The sequence below is a fragment of the Grammomys surdaster genome, unplaced genomic scaffold (genome assembly GCF_004785775.1).
Source record: "Grammomys surdaster isolate TR1022 unplaced genomic scaffold, NIH_TR_1.0 234, whole genome shotgun sequence".
Taxonomy (NCBI): Eukaryota; Metazoa; Chordata; class Mammalia; order Rodentia; family Muridae; genus Grammomys; species Grammomys surdaster.
Genome location: NW_021604679.1, coordinates 3145658 through 3158813, shown reverse-complemented (window position 1 = coordinate 3158813; position 13156 = coordinate 3145658). Strand labels below are relative to the sequence as shown.

At 42.1% G+C, this 13156-nt stretch overlaps 1 protein-coding gene across 2 annotated transcripts in view; it reads left to right on the top strand.

Annotated features, from left to right (window-relative positions):
- Nucleotides 1-13156, top strand: part of Kif14 (kinesin family member 14) — a 60713-nt gene that overhangs the window by 30114 nt on the left and 17443 nt on the right. For both annotated transcript variants that reach the window (XM_028773806.1, XM_028773805.1), the window contains 4 exons: nucleotides 1955-2081; nucleotides 4258-4351; nucleotides 5094-5223; nucleotides 11086-11186. In XM_028773806.1, the coding sequence (XP_028629639.1) occupies nucleotides 1955-2081; nucleotides 4258-4351; nucleotides 5094-5223; nucleotides 11086-11186 (452 nt within the window). The remainder of the gene's footprint in view (nucleotides 1-1954; nucleotides 2082-4257; nucleotides 4352-5093; nucleotides 5224-11085; nucleotides 11187-13156) is intronic.

Here is a 13156-nt window from a genome sequence, read left to right as displayed (position 1 = left end):
CCCTCTCCCTCTCCCTCTCCCTCTCTCTCTCCCTCCCTCTCTCTGTATCATGTGGGTCTTGGTACCCTAACAGGACATAAGAGGGCATCAGATCTGCTGGAACTACAGTTACAGATAGTTGTGAGCCACCATGTTGGTGCTAGAAGCCAAACCCAGGTCCGCAGGAAGAACAGCCAGTGCTCATAACTGCCAAGACATCTCTCCAGCACCACATTAGTGGTTCTTGGAGTGTGTTCTCTGGATGAGAAACATTGGTTTCTTCTAGAAACCTACTAGAAATGCAGATTCTGAGGCTGGAGAGATGATCTGGAAGACACATGTAGACCAAGCTAGTCTCGAACCTGTGGAGATTTGTTTGTTCTGCCTCCCCTGCGCTGGTTTAAAGGTGTGCACCGCAGTGCCCATTTGTTCCTTGACTCTTGATCCTAAGGGTTGTCTCAAGCAGTAGCCTCATTTTCTCTCTCTCTCTTTTCTTCTTCCAAGTCTGTGGAGTGAGGAAGAGCAGGACTGAAGCCTGAGGAACACTTCTTAGCTCATGTCTTTTAACTTGAGTCAGCAAATGTTCTTAATTACTGCCCTTTTGAGCAGTACCCCACCACCACCTGTTTTACCCCTGAAGATTCTTTACTTATTAGCAGTGGGAAAAAAAATATTAATCTATGCCATCAAAAATTCCCTATGATGGGCCAGTGAGATGGCTCAGTCAGTAAAGAACTTGCCTCAGAAGCCTGGTGACCTGAGTCTGAGTCCTGGAACCCACATAAAGGTGGAAGGAGAGAGCCCACTCCACACAGCTGTCTGTCAGCCTCCACAACTGCACTTGCCATGTGCACCCAGCCCCCCAATCATACAGACATGACAATAATGCATAAACTCTTAGTGATTTTATGAGGAAAATCATTATAAAAGTTTATAAGACCGTTTTTTAAAAACTTTTGTGTTTGGGCTGGAGAGGTGGCTCAGTGGTTAAGAGCACTGACTGCTCTTCCAAAGGTCCCGAGTTCAATCCCCAGCAACCACATGGTGGCTCACAACCATCTGTAATGGGATCCGATGCCCTCTTCTGGTGTGTCTGAACACAGTGAGTGACTGTGTACTCATACACAAAATAAATAAATCTTTAAAAAAAAAAACTTGTGTTTAATAAAATATGTTAACTATGTGATCTTAATGAAATGAGTACTATAAGATGAAACTTCATTCTAGTGTTACAGTGGTCAGTCTTTTTTGGATGGTATGCATGTGTATGTTCTCATGCACATTCATGGTATGGCTGCCCACGTGGGCAATTATGTAGAGGCCAGGGGTTGACGTCAGATGTCTTCCTCAGTCTCTGCTCTACCTTATTTGTTGAGACAGGGAGGTTCACTGAGCCTGGAACCTACTGTACTTGGCAGGACTGGCTAGCCTTGGCAGGACTGGCTAGCCTTGGCAGGACTGGCTAGCCATTAAGCTCCAGCGATCTGTTGTCTGCTTCCCATGGTGCTCAGGTCTGCTATAACCCTGGTTTCAAAATTTGTATGCGGATGCTGGGGATACGAACACAGTTCTCATACTGTGAAGCAAGTACTTGACCTGCTGAGCTGTCTGCCCAGCCTCCACTAATCTGTTTTTTTTTTTTTTTAACACTTATTCATGTGTATATGTCATGGTGTATATGTGGAAGTCAGAGGGCAACTTTGGGGATTGATTCTTTCCACCCTGTGAGTCCCAGGGATCAAACTCAGGCTGTCAAGTGTTGGTGGCAAGTCCCATTATGCTGGCTGGATTAACCTGCTTTACAAATGGTTGTCTTATGTATCCGTAAGATAAATAACATGATGTTATAAGGTCTATATAAACAGCAAAGTGGCTAGTACGGCGAAGCCAAGAAACATACCCAACATCTCTGATTTTGTAAATTCTCTCTTTCTATATCCTCATGTGCTGCTCTAAACGAATGCATATCCATTAGGCCTTAGAAGACCATAGAATCCGACATGCAAGGATCCTAGAAGCTTTAGAAATTGAAAAGCAAAAGATCGCTGAAGAAGTCCAAATGCTTCAGGAGAATCGGGGAAACAGGGAGAAAACTTTTACCAGTGAGTATGTACTGAGGTTAACATATACTCTCCTAAAGTTCTGTATCTTACTTTAGCTGCCTTTACATATTTAAAATGCTTGGCTGGGGATGTAATTTAGTAAAAAGGTGTTTGTCTGGCATGCAGAAAGCCCTGGGTTTAATCCCCAGTGCCAAATAAATATATTCGTTAAGTAAGTAAAAAGATAAATAAGACTTTATTCTAGATGCTATTTTTTGTGTGTCAATATATTTATATAAATGGTTTTTAATGCTCAGTTTTTAGAATAGTTGTATTGGTCCTACAGACTGTATGCGTGTGTTCCCCCACCCCCAAATTAATTTACTGAAGTTGTAGCCTGAAATGAGTTGATACCCTGTTTCTGTGAAGGATGCCATTGGGATTTTGATAAGGATCACACTGGATCTATACATTGCTTTAGCCAGTTCTGTGAAAGTTTATTCTTCTAACGCATGAACACTACGTCTTTCTATTTACGTCCAGTTTCTTTCATCAGAGTTGGTTTGTATTTCAGGATACAGGTGTTTTTTTTCTCTGTGGTGATACATATCCTGGCGTATTTCTTTGCTGTCTGGGCTCTGTGTGTGTGTGTGTGTGTGTGTGTATGTGTGTGTGTGTGTGAGAGAGAGAGAGAGACACACACAGAGAGAGAGAGACACACAGAGAGAGACAGAGAGAGAGAGAGAGAGAGAGAGAGAGAGAGAGAGAGAGAGCGCGCGCGCTTAGATTAGGTAGGCCTGGGGGCTCTACGCTCTAGGCAAGCACTTCCCTACCAAGCTGCACCCAGAGCTCTGATGCTGTTTTAATACGTTGTTTTCAGGGTGCAGAAACACAATCGTTCTTTTCCATCTTGCACCTGTTTTAGTGGACTCTTTAGCTGCCCATCTCATCTCCACACAGACAACTTTATTCTTTTTCAATTTGGATTCTATTTCTTCTCCTTGTCAATTTCTCTGGCCAGGACTCATAATGCTTTGTTGAACAGAAGTGACAAGAGTGGGCCTTCTGACCTTGTTCCTGGTCTTTAAGAGAAAGCTTTCCTCACCATTGAAGACCACTGGTGAAGATTACCCATGGGATAACACATGGCTTTTTGTTTGACATAACATAGAGGAAATATTTCTGATAACACCTCAGATTTAGGGTGGAGGGTTGTGACTCAGTGGGAGGAACGCGCATGGCAAGTGAAAAGCTGACTTAAATCCTCACTTTACAGGATGGAAAACGCAGCTGCATGCTAAATCACTGTCCTTTACTTCTGTTATTTATTTAGTAAAGTGAGTGTGTGTGTGTGTGTGTGTGTGTGTGTGTGAGTGTGTGTGATTAAACCAAGGCCCCAAGTGAAACAGGTGTTTCTCTGTGGACCTGTACCTCTAGATTTCCTTTTTAATTTTTGTATTTGTCTAGGAAATTTAAAGGTGATATAGTTTTTAATAAATTAACCTTGATGATTTAGAAAAATTAGATAGTAAAGAAAAATAATTTGGGGTTGCTAAGACCACTCAGCCTATTTTTGCACTTGCCGCCAAGGCCGAAGACCTAAATCGGATCCCAGAACTCACATGGCACAGAGAGAGAGCTGCTCCCCACGACTTGTGCTCTGGCCTGTACATGCACATCATGGCACTTTCATGCCCCACTAGATAAATAAACCGTGAAAAAAATAATATTAAAAAAGAAGGAAGACTTAAACATATTAGAGGAAAGGATAATAGGTGTTCCTTTCTTTCAGTATCCTTTTTCTCTGTTTTATACTATTCTACCACATACAAGACGACTCACTTTATGTAAAGACTAGCTTGACTTTTAAGAATTTAAAAAAAAATTGTTCTTCTCTATTATACAGAATTAAAAACATTCATTTAACGTCATTTAAAAATTTTTAACATTATTTTACTTTTTATATGTATGGGTGTTCTGCCTACGTTTATATCTGTGTATCATCTGCATGCCTGCTACCCACAGAGGCCAGAAGAGAGTGTCAGATCCTTAGAGAATCCAGAGTTACAGATAGTTGTGAGCTACTGTGTGGGTGCTGGGAATCAAACCTGGGTCCTCTCAGCCGCTGAGCAATCTCTCCAGCCCCTAATGTCAGTATTATGGAATTATTCTAACTGGTGATGCATGCGTGTGGTCAGACATGCATTTTGGCCCTAACCTGTTTGCTTTTTGTTAGTTCCGCCAACCTGGAGCTCCATGAAGCTCTCCACGATGATTCAGGAAGCCAACACCATCAGTGACAAACTTAAAAACGGCTATGTTTTTGGCAGGTGAGTAGCTTTCACAGTTGTTGACCTGTACATCATTTTTTTTTTTAAGATTTATTTATTTATTATATATGAGTACACTGTAGCTGTCTTCAGACACACCAGAAGAGGGGATCAGATCTCATTACAGATGGTTGTGAGCCACCATGTGGTTGCTGGGATTTGAACTCAGAACCTCTGGAAGTGCAGTCAGTGCTCTTAACCACTGAGCCATCTCTCCATCCCCCCATTTTTTTTTTTTTAATTCAGGTCTCTCTGAAGTCCATATAGTAGTCTCTGTCTAGGAAAGAATAGATGTCAGAACCCCTGGTAACAGAGGCTTTAAGGTTCCATTTGTAAGAGTCTACTGGTCTTTCTTTTGAGTTGAAGTTTTGTTTATCTGCATTCCATGCTCATGCTTATTTTATGTTCGTGGGACTGGAGATTGAATCCTCATGTCTGTTGTCCATGTGCTGTGTCACCAAACCACACCACCCAGCCTCGCAGCCCAAACTTTAAAAATGATTTATTTACTTATACTGTATATGCGGGTGCACCGTGTGCACACAGTAGCCACTGGAGTCCAGAAGAGGGTGTCAAGGCCCCTGGAACTGGAGTTACAGGTGCTTGTGAACCAGTCAATATGGATGCTTGAAACCACACTCGAGTCCTCTGGAAGAGCAGAACATGCTCTTTGCCACTAAGAGCCCCATTAGGTGTTTATGTGTTTTAGGTTAAGCATTTTTCTTTGTTTTGTTTTCTCCAGACATGATGCATCAGACAAAGGTCGTTCTGATACCTCTGTTCGAGTTCGTAACCTCCAGCTTGGGATCTCAACTTTCTGGAGTCTGGAAAAGTTTGAATCTAAACTTGCAGCAATGAAAGAGCTTTATGAGGTTTGTGATATTAAAGTCTGTAAAATTAAAAAAAAAAAACTCATATGCATGTTCTGTCTGCATGAATGTCTGTTGTCTGTGTGCCTTGTACCCTCAGAGACCAGAAAAGAGTGTCAGATCCCCTGAAATTGGAGTTACAAAGGGTTGTGAGTGGGCCCTGGAAATTGAATCCATGTGCTCTGGGAGAGCAGCTAGTATTCTTAAGTCTTCTATAAACCCTTCAGCATTCGGCTGGGTATAGTCATGCATGACTGTGATCAGAGCACTTGAGATGCAGATACAGAAAGACAAGGAGTTCGAGGCCCACCTCAATTACTAGTGAGTTTGAAGCCAAACTGGTTTGTATGAAACCCTGTCAAGCTCTCGGCTCCTCCCAAAATGAGACAAAATATGGAGGTGACATAGTCTTGTTAAATAAGAGGAAATCCATCCGTTACTGAGATCCCCAGTGTTAACAGCTGTGTGACTCTGCTTTCCTTGTGCATGTCAGCAGAGTTCCACTGGTTCGCTTTAACACAGTTCAAGTATGACAGCCTTTCAGAGCTGTGGTAACTGTGTGCTTTACCAGCCTTGCCTGTAAGCTTCAGGGAAGATAGACATAGAAGAGCTAGTCACGTGGTTTGGCATTATCTCCTTGTGCCTGACTAATGTATGCTGTTCTGTATTTTCCCATTGTTGTCTTCTGGGTGTTTCTAATTATTGCTTTCACTGATCACAATTAAAACCATCTTTTCATTATTTTTAACATCTGTTTTCTTGCCTTATATTTTCAAAAAACAGTAACAATGTATGGGAGTTTTTGTTTGCTGTACATTATTGCTTGCTTTAAGTAGTGCCACAGAGTAATGTTAGGAATTTGCTTGGCTTTTCTTTTAGTAACTAGTGAAGCCAAGGTTTAACTTTGTTTCTCTGTGGTAAAATATCCTTTGACTTCTTTTAGTTTTCCCAGACAGGACTTCATTCCGTCCCACTGGCTGGCCTGAAGTTCACTGTGTGGACCAGGATGGTCTCAGACTCACAGACTAGCCTCCCTCTGCTCCCTGCCCCCTGCCCCCTGCCCCCTTCCCCCACTGCCCCTGCAGTGCTAGTGTTGAAAGCATGCACCACCAGCCTGGCTTCACTTTTTGTTAAGTGGTCTATGTATTTTGTTAATAAGTGGTTTCGTTTTTGATTTTTATTCTAATCACTCATTTTAGTTCTGATTATGTAATCTTTTTCCTGGTATGGTGTTATGGTGTGGTATGTGCTGCGTGTGTGTGTGTGTTCAAATTATGTGACTGCTAGAATGATATTATATAATACTAAGATAATGCTCAAAATATTAATGAAAATATTGTATGTTAAATCCTAGAGGGGCGCCGGGCAGTGGTGGTGCACACCTTTAGTCCCAGCACTTGGGAGGCAGAGGCAGGTGGATTTCTGAGTTCGAGGCCAGCCTGGTCTACGGAGTGAGTTCCAGGACAGCCAGGGCTACACAGAGAAACCCTGTCTCAAAAAACTGAAAAAAAAAAAAAAAATCCTAGAGGGTATCGTCACAGCTTTAATCTGTGAATTACTTAATCAAAAGTGAAGATAATTAACTCAATCTAGATTATAAGACAAAGGAAAGCAAGTGAAGGAATCCTTGTGAGAAAAAAAGGAGTCACTAATCAATTAGATCTTGGAGACTTGAAGAGACATGGGATTCTAAGAAGATGGCATTTATTGTAATCATAGCCCTCAGGAACCCAAGGGGTTCGGGGTTATCCTTGGCTACATACAAGCCTAACCTGAGCTACATAAGACACTGTCTCAAAAATTAAAAACAAAAAATGGTATCTAAATTGATAAGAAGCTGGGCAGTAGTAGTGCGTGCCTTTAATTCCTGCACTCAGGAGGCCGAGACAGGGGAATCTTTGTGAGTTCAAGACCAGCCTGGTCTATATAGAGCAAGTTCTAGGACAGTCAGGGCTGCACAGAGAAAACCTGTCTCGATAAACAAATAAACAAACCAAACAAACAAAAATTAAGGTTGAGTAAAAAATTATATCATCAATAGTGTTATGCTACTTTTGTATTTGTGTATAAGACAGACAGAGACAGACACACAGAGGCTGGGTGTACAGATCAGAGGACAGCTTGGGAGAGTTGATTCTCCCTCTTCTCCCTTTCCACCTTGTGGGTCCTGGAGCTTTCGTGCAAGTGCCAAACCTGCTGAGCCACCCGATGCTCATTTACATGTTTGCATTCTTAGGTTAGCTTACAAAACCCATGTGCTAACTAATACATTAATTAATGAAATATGATCAATGAAAAATTAATATTCATCACAGCACTTTCACACATGTATCCTGTCCTTGACTCTCATTCACATGCCTCTGTTCTGTCCCTGGGCTCCCTGTGGCTTCCCTCCCCTGTGTTCATCCCCTTCCTTCCCCACCATGATCCCCTGTTCTGCACATGTAAACACACACACTACATAATTGCAAGTCCATATACAAGAGAAAACAGCTAAATGCCATTGCCTTTCTGAATCTGGTTTATTTTGTTAACATAATGATTTCCAGCCCTGTTTATTTTTCTGTTACAACTTCAGTGTTCTTGACAGATGTATAAAATTCCATTGTGTATACATATATATGTATATATCTATATCACATTTTCTTTATACATTCATCTTTTGATGGACATCTAGGCTAGTTTCCATCTCCTGGTCATTGCAATATTGTAAATATTCTAGCAGTAAACAAGGATATGCAAGTGTTGCTATGGTATGTTGCCTTAGAGCCTATCCTGTACTATTTATTTGAGACTTCTAGAAAGAAAGACATTCTAGGAAAAGATAAATTATAAAAGCTGAATTACTGGGAGGACAGCCATGTGATAATGTTAAAAGTTTGTAAATGAAGTAGATTCAAAAAAACAACAATTGAAAAAAATAGGTAGGAGCTTTTTCCAGCTCAGCAGAAAGGCTCCCTCAAAGAAGGGTGTCATGAAAAAAGGCCATCCTGCCATCAGCGAGGTGGTGACCCAACAGCACACTGTGAACATTGCCAAGAGCATCCATGGAGTGGGCTTCAAGAAGCGTGCTTCTGGGCACTCAGAGAAATCCAGAAATTTGTCCTGAAGGAGAAGGGGACTCCAGATGTGCTCACTGATTCAGGCCAACAAAGCCGTCTGGGCCAAAGGAATAAGGAATGTTCTGTATCGCATACGACTCCATTTGTCCAGAAAACATTATGAGGATTCACCGGACAAGCTCTACACGCTGGTAACTCACGTGCCTGTTACCACATTCAAAATTCTGTCACCAATGTGGGTGAGAACTAACCTGTTGAATGTCAAAGTTGCAGAACTGAAAGAAAAGAAACAAACGAGGTAGGAAGGAGCCAGCTGTAGTAGCTCCTCCTGTAATCCCAGCACTTAGGAAGCTGAAGGTTTCAGATCAGTGGTTCAGGGCTAGCCTGTGCTAAATAGAAAAGTCTAAAAGGCTAGCATAGGCTGGCCCTGTGCTGAATACAAAAGTCTGAACACATGAGAATGTGCCCCTGAAAACTAAAAGGAATGAACGGGGGTGGGTTGTGGGAGGGATTAAACAGGGGATAGGGGATAAAAAGGCACTGGTTCCACTCAACTTTATGAGCACACTTTCAGGGTGCCAGAGAAAAGAGAAGCACTGTCCTGTAGGGAGTATTGTAGAACCTTTCACAGTTCATCTTATGATGTTCAGAGTAACAAAAAGAATTGTGTGTGGTGGTTCACACCTTAAGCTCAGCATTCGGGAGACAGGCAAGTGTATCTGAGTTTGAGGTCTACATAGTTACAGGCCAGCCAGAGCTACATAGAAAGACTCTCAAAAAACAAAACAAAAACACACACACACACACCGAAAGCCGCTGCCACCTCCAAAAACCACGAAAAAGCTAAAAACATGAGTCAGATTACAAACCAATCTTAATGTGAACACTAGAAAAATCCTAAATGAAACCCACCAAACCAAACTTGAACCTCTTTGGTGTTTTTGTTTCTTGTTTTTCAAACAAATTTCTACCGTGAGCAATCAGTGTTTGTTCCAGGAAAGCAAACCATCTTTTGCTGCTGCTTTTTAAAAGTGTGTGTGTTGCCTGTGTGTATATTCGTGCATCTCATGTGTGCCTGGCGCCTTCGGGACTTAGGAGTGTGCATCGCAGCTCCTGGAACTGGAGCTGTATATGGTTGTGAGCTACCATGCAGGTGCCAGGATCCAAATCCAGGTTCTCTGCATGAGCAGCAAGTGCTCTTAACCACTGAGCAAGCCTTCTAGCCCCAGCAAAGTGAAATCTCAGATCCCGGTAGTGTTATGAGACAGCAGCGACAGAGTCTCTCTCTATAGGGTGCACTTGTGGGTGGTTTTCCTTTCTGTCTGTTTCTGTTTGTTAATAATTTCTGATTTTACAATAACGGTTATGAGTGTATTTAAAGCAGCATCGAGGGCATTTGACTATTCTTACGCCATTACACACTCTAAACCCTCCTCTGTAGCTTTCTGTTTGACTTCCCGCTTTTGAGTATTTGTAGAAGTTGTTTACTTAGTCTTTGCACATGCTGTACTGTCCGAAGCTCTGTAGTATCTAGGTAGAATTTTAATTGAGAGTGCTTACATATCTAATTTATAGATTATTAACAGTATATTCAACCTAGAAGTGATTGGTGTGTGTGTGCGTGCACGCGCATGTGTGTTTGTGAGACACCGTCCAGTTTCCCTCACTGTCCCAGAGCTTGCTGTCTTGTCCTGGAGATCACCAGCTCCCAAACCCTGGAATTACAGATGTGTGCCAGCTCGCCCTGCATTTTTCACATGGGTCTCGGAGTCAATTCAGGCATTGTGATGGCCAGGTAAGGGTCTTACTGACTGAGCCATCTCCCCAGTCCAGGTTGCAATTTTTGAAGTATTTAATCATTTTTGTTGTTTTTAATGAGGCTTATTTTAATTTCCAGCATCCTGTGACTACGGTTTGTTGTTGTTGCTGTTTTGGTTAGTTTTTTAGGTTAGCCTTTCAAAATAATAGTTTATAGGTTAGCATACAAAATAATTTCATAATGGCATCTGCATACGTGTGTCTATTACTATAATTTGTATAGTTAGTTTTTAATTTGATCAATAATATGATATCTGTTAAGACTAATCAGATAAGCCTGGTGGTGGTGGCACAAATCTTTAATCCTAGCACTTGGGAGGCAGAGGCTGTTGGATCTCTGTGAGCTTGAGGCCAGCCCAGTCTACAGAATGGGTTCCAGGACAGCCAGGGCTACACAGAAAGACCCTGTCTTGAAAAAACCAAAACAAAAGACTAATAAGATAACCTGTAATTTGCTAGTTTTATTTTTTTTTCATTTATACATTTATTCACTTTACATCCTGGTCGCAACCTCAGCGCCCACTCTCTCTTCCCAGTCCCACCCTCACAAATCCCTCCCCCACGACTCCCTCCCCTTCTCAGTGAAAGGGAAAGCCCCCCCCCCTTGGGTACTCACCCAGGGATATCCAGTCACAGCAGGAATTAGTGCATCCTCTCCCACTGAGGCCCAACCAGGCACCCTAGCTAGGGGAAGGGGCTGGCAGGCAACAGAGTCACAGACAACCCCCATTCCAACTGTTAGAGAACCCACAAGAAGACCAGGCTGCACATGTGCTACAAATGTGTAGGGGACCTAGGTCCAGCCCAGGTATGCTCTTTGGTTGGTGGTTCAGCCGCAGTGAGCCCCATTGGCCCAGGTTAGTTGACTCAGTAGGTTGTTAATGTTATCTTTTAAAATAATAAAATCATTCAAGCTTTTTTTTTACTTAATTGTAAAACATTTTCCACTCATGTTTAATGGGAAGGCTATTTGTATTTTCTTTAGGGTGACGGTGGTAACAGGGGTGAGGATGTCTTTTGTGACCCTGCGGATGAGTGGGAACCTGACATTACCAGCACACCTGTTTCTTCCCTTTCTAAAAGGAGGTAAGTTGCTTATTATTGCTTTTCTTGTTCTGTGTATATGTACAAGTATATAAGTTACAGATTTACATTATATATGTATTATATATATATATGACATATATAAAATTATCTTGAGAGATCTACTTTCATAATATGTTTGTAATGGGGACCTAGAAATATAAGTGGCATTAATGTTACTGATCAAATTATGGTACATATAGTATTACATTGTTTACCAGTTTGCTATATAAGCAGAAATGTTCAGTATTTTATCATACTAGTTTTAAGAGCAACCTAGAATAGCATAAATCTAATTTTCTATATAAAAAAGGAATAGCATTGCTTTTAACATCTCAAGAATCTGATATTTTATTGTAAGTTACACATGTTTAAATGCAGTCAAGTTAGTATGAGCACCACAAAAGAGTAAATCAGTGTGATACAGAACATCTGTATATGACAAGTATTGTCTGTTAAACCAAAGTATAAAAACATCCACAGTAGGTAGACACTGTTCATGTTCATGAAAACCTAGCTCTGCTTTGATCTTAGAAGCAAATGGTATTGAAAGGTTCTGGCCTGCAACATTTAGCTCTTTAGTTTTGTTTTGTTGCTATTAAAAACAAATTTTCTATCATGGCTACTGTTGGACATGTCTTGGGAATCCCAGGTAAGAAGGTCCTCCCTGTCCTCATGAACCAGGCACTGGAGAAAGAAAAGAGAACACCATGTTACATGTACTGAGATGCAGAGTCAATAAGACTGGTGACTGGCTGTGGGGTTAAGGCAGTGAAAAGCTCAGGGTTGTTCCTGGTTTTGAGCTGGGGAAAGCAGTGTGTTTGAGCTGGATGTTCCTGTTAGGTGCGATGACTGAGATCTCCACAGAACGTTGAGTATGCGTTTAGTCTGGAGTGTTGGGTGAGGGAGTTTTCAAGGTGTGAACATCAGCAGCATGCCCCAGCCACAGGGACACTGCCCTCTTGTTCGTCGTCGAGAACACTTATGGAACCTGGTGATGTGGGGCATGCCTGGGATCCCAGCCTGGGAAAACTGAGCCAAGAGGAGCATGAGTTGGAGGGTAACCTAAGCAGAATAGTAAGGGTCTGTCCTTTTTTGGGGGGTGGAGTGAGGGAGTTATCAAGACAGGGTTTCTCTGTGTAGACCAGGCTGGCCTCGAACTCAGAGATCTGCCTGTCCTGAGTGCTGGGACTAAAGACATGTGCCACCACTGTGTAAGATCCTGTCTTAAACACCAAACAAGCTCGGCATGGTGGCAGCACTCAGGAGGCAGAAGCAAGAGGATCTCTGAGGGTTCAAGGCGTCTGGTCTGCATAGCAAATTCCATGACAACCAGAGCTATATAAGACACCCTGTCTCAAAACACACAGAAACAGAGCATTTATTGGATACTTGATAAAATAGTATCATTCAGTACTCACCACAGGCCTCTGAAGTAGATGTTGTTATGACCACACATTCTACAGGTGAATAAATCAAACCTTTAAAAAGATTGAGATTGGGTAACTTGCCCAAAGTCATAGAGCTAAGAACAGAATGAGTTGGTACTCAGTCAGTTTGGTTGAATGCACAGCTCCTGATTTTCCTGACTGTGGTAGCAAGTATTGTCCCCAGTGCTCATGACAGAGGAACATCCATCTTTCTGCTTAAATTTAAAATTTTGTGTGTGTGTGTGTGTGTGTGTGTGTGTGTGATGCATTGGGGTGGCTGTGGAGTCTATATGACAGAGTAGGTCCTCTGGAACTGAAATTATAGGAGGTTGTGAGCTACCTGGCATGCGTGTTGGGAATTGAACTCAGATCCTCTGGAAGCGTGGTATGCTGGCTAATTTTATGTCAACTTGATACAACTTAGAGTCATTTTGGAATAGGAAACCCCAACTGAGAAAAATGTCCCCACATGGCTGGGCAATGGACAGGCCTATAATACTTGCTTCTTCCCTTTCCCTTCCCTTCCCTTCCCTTTCCCTTCCC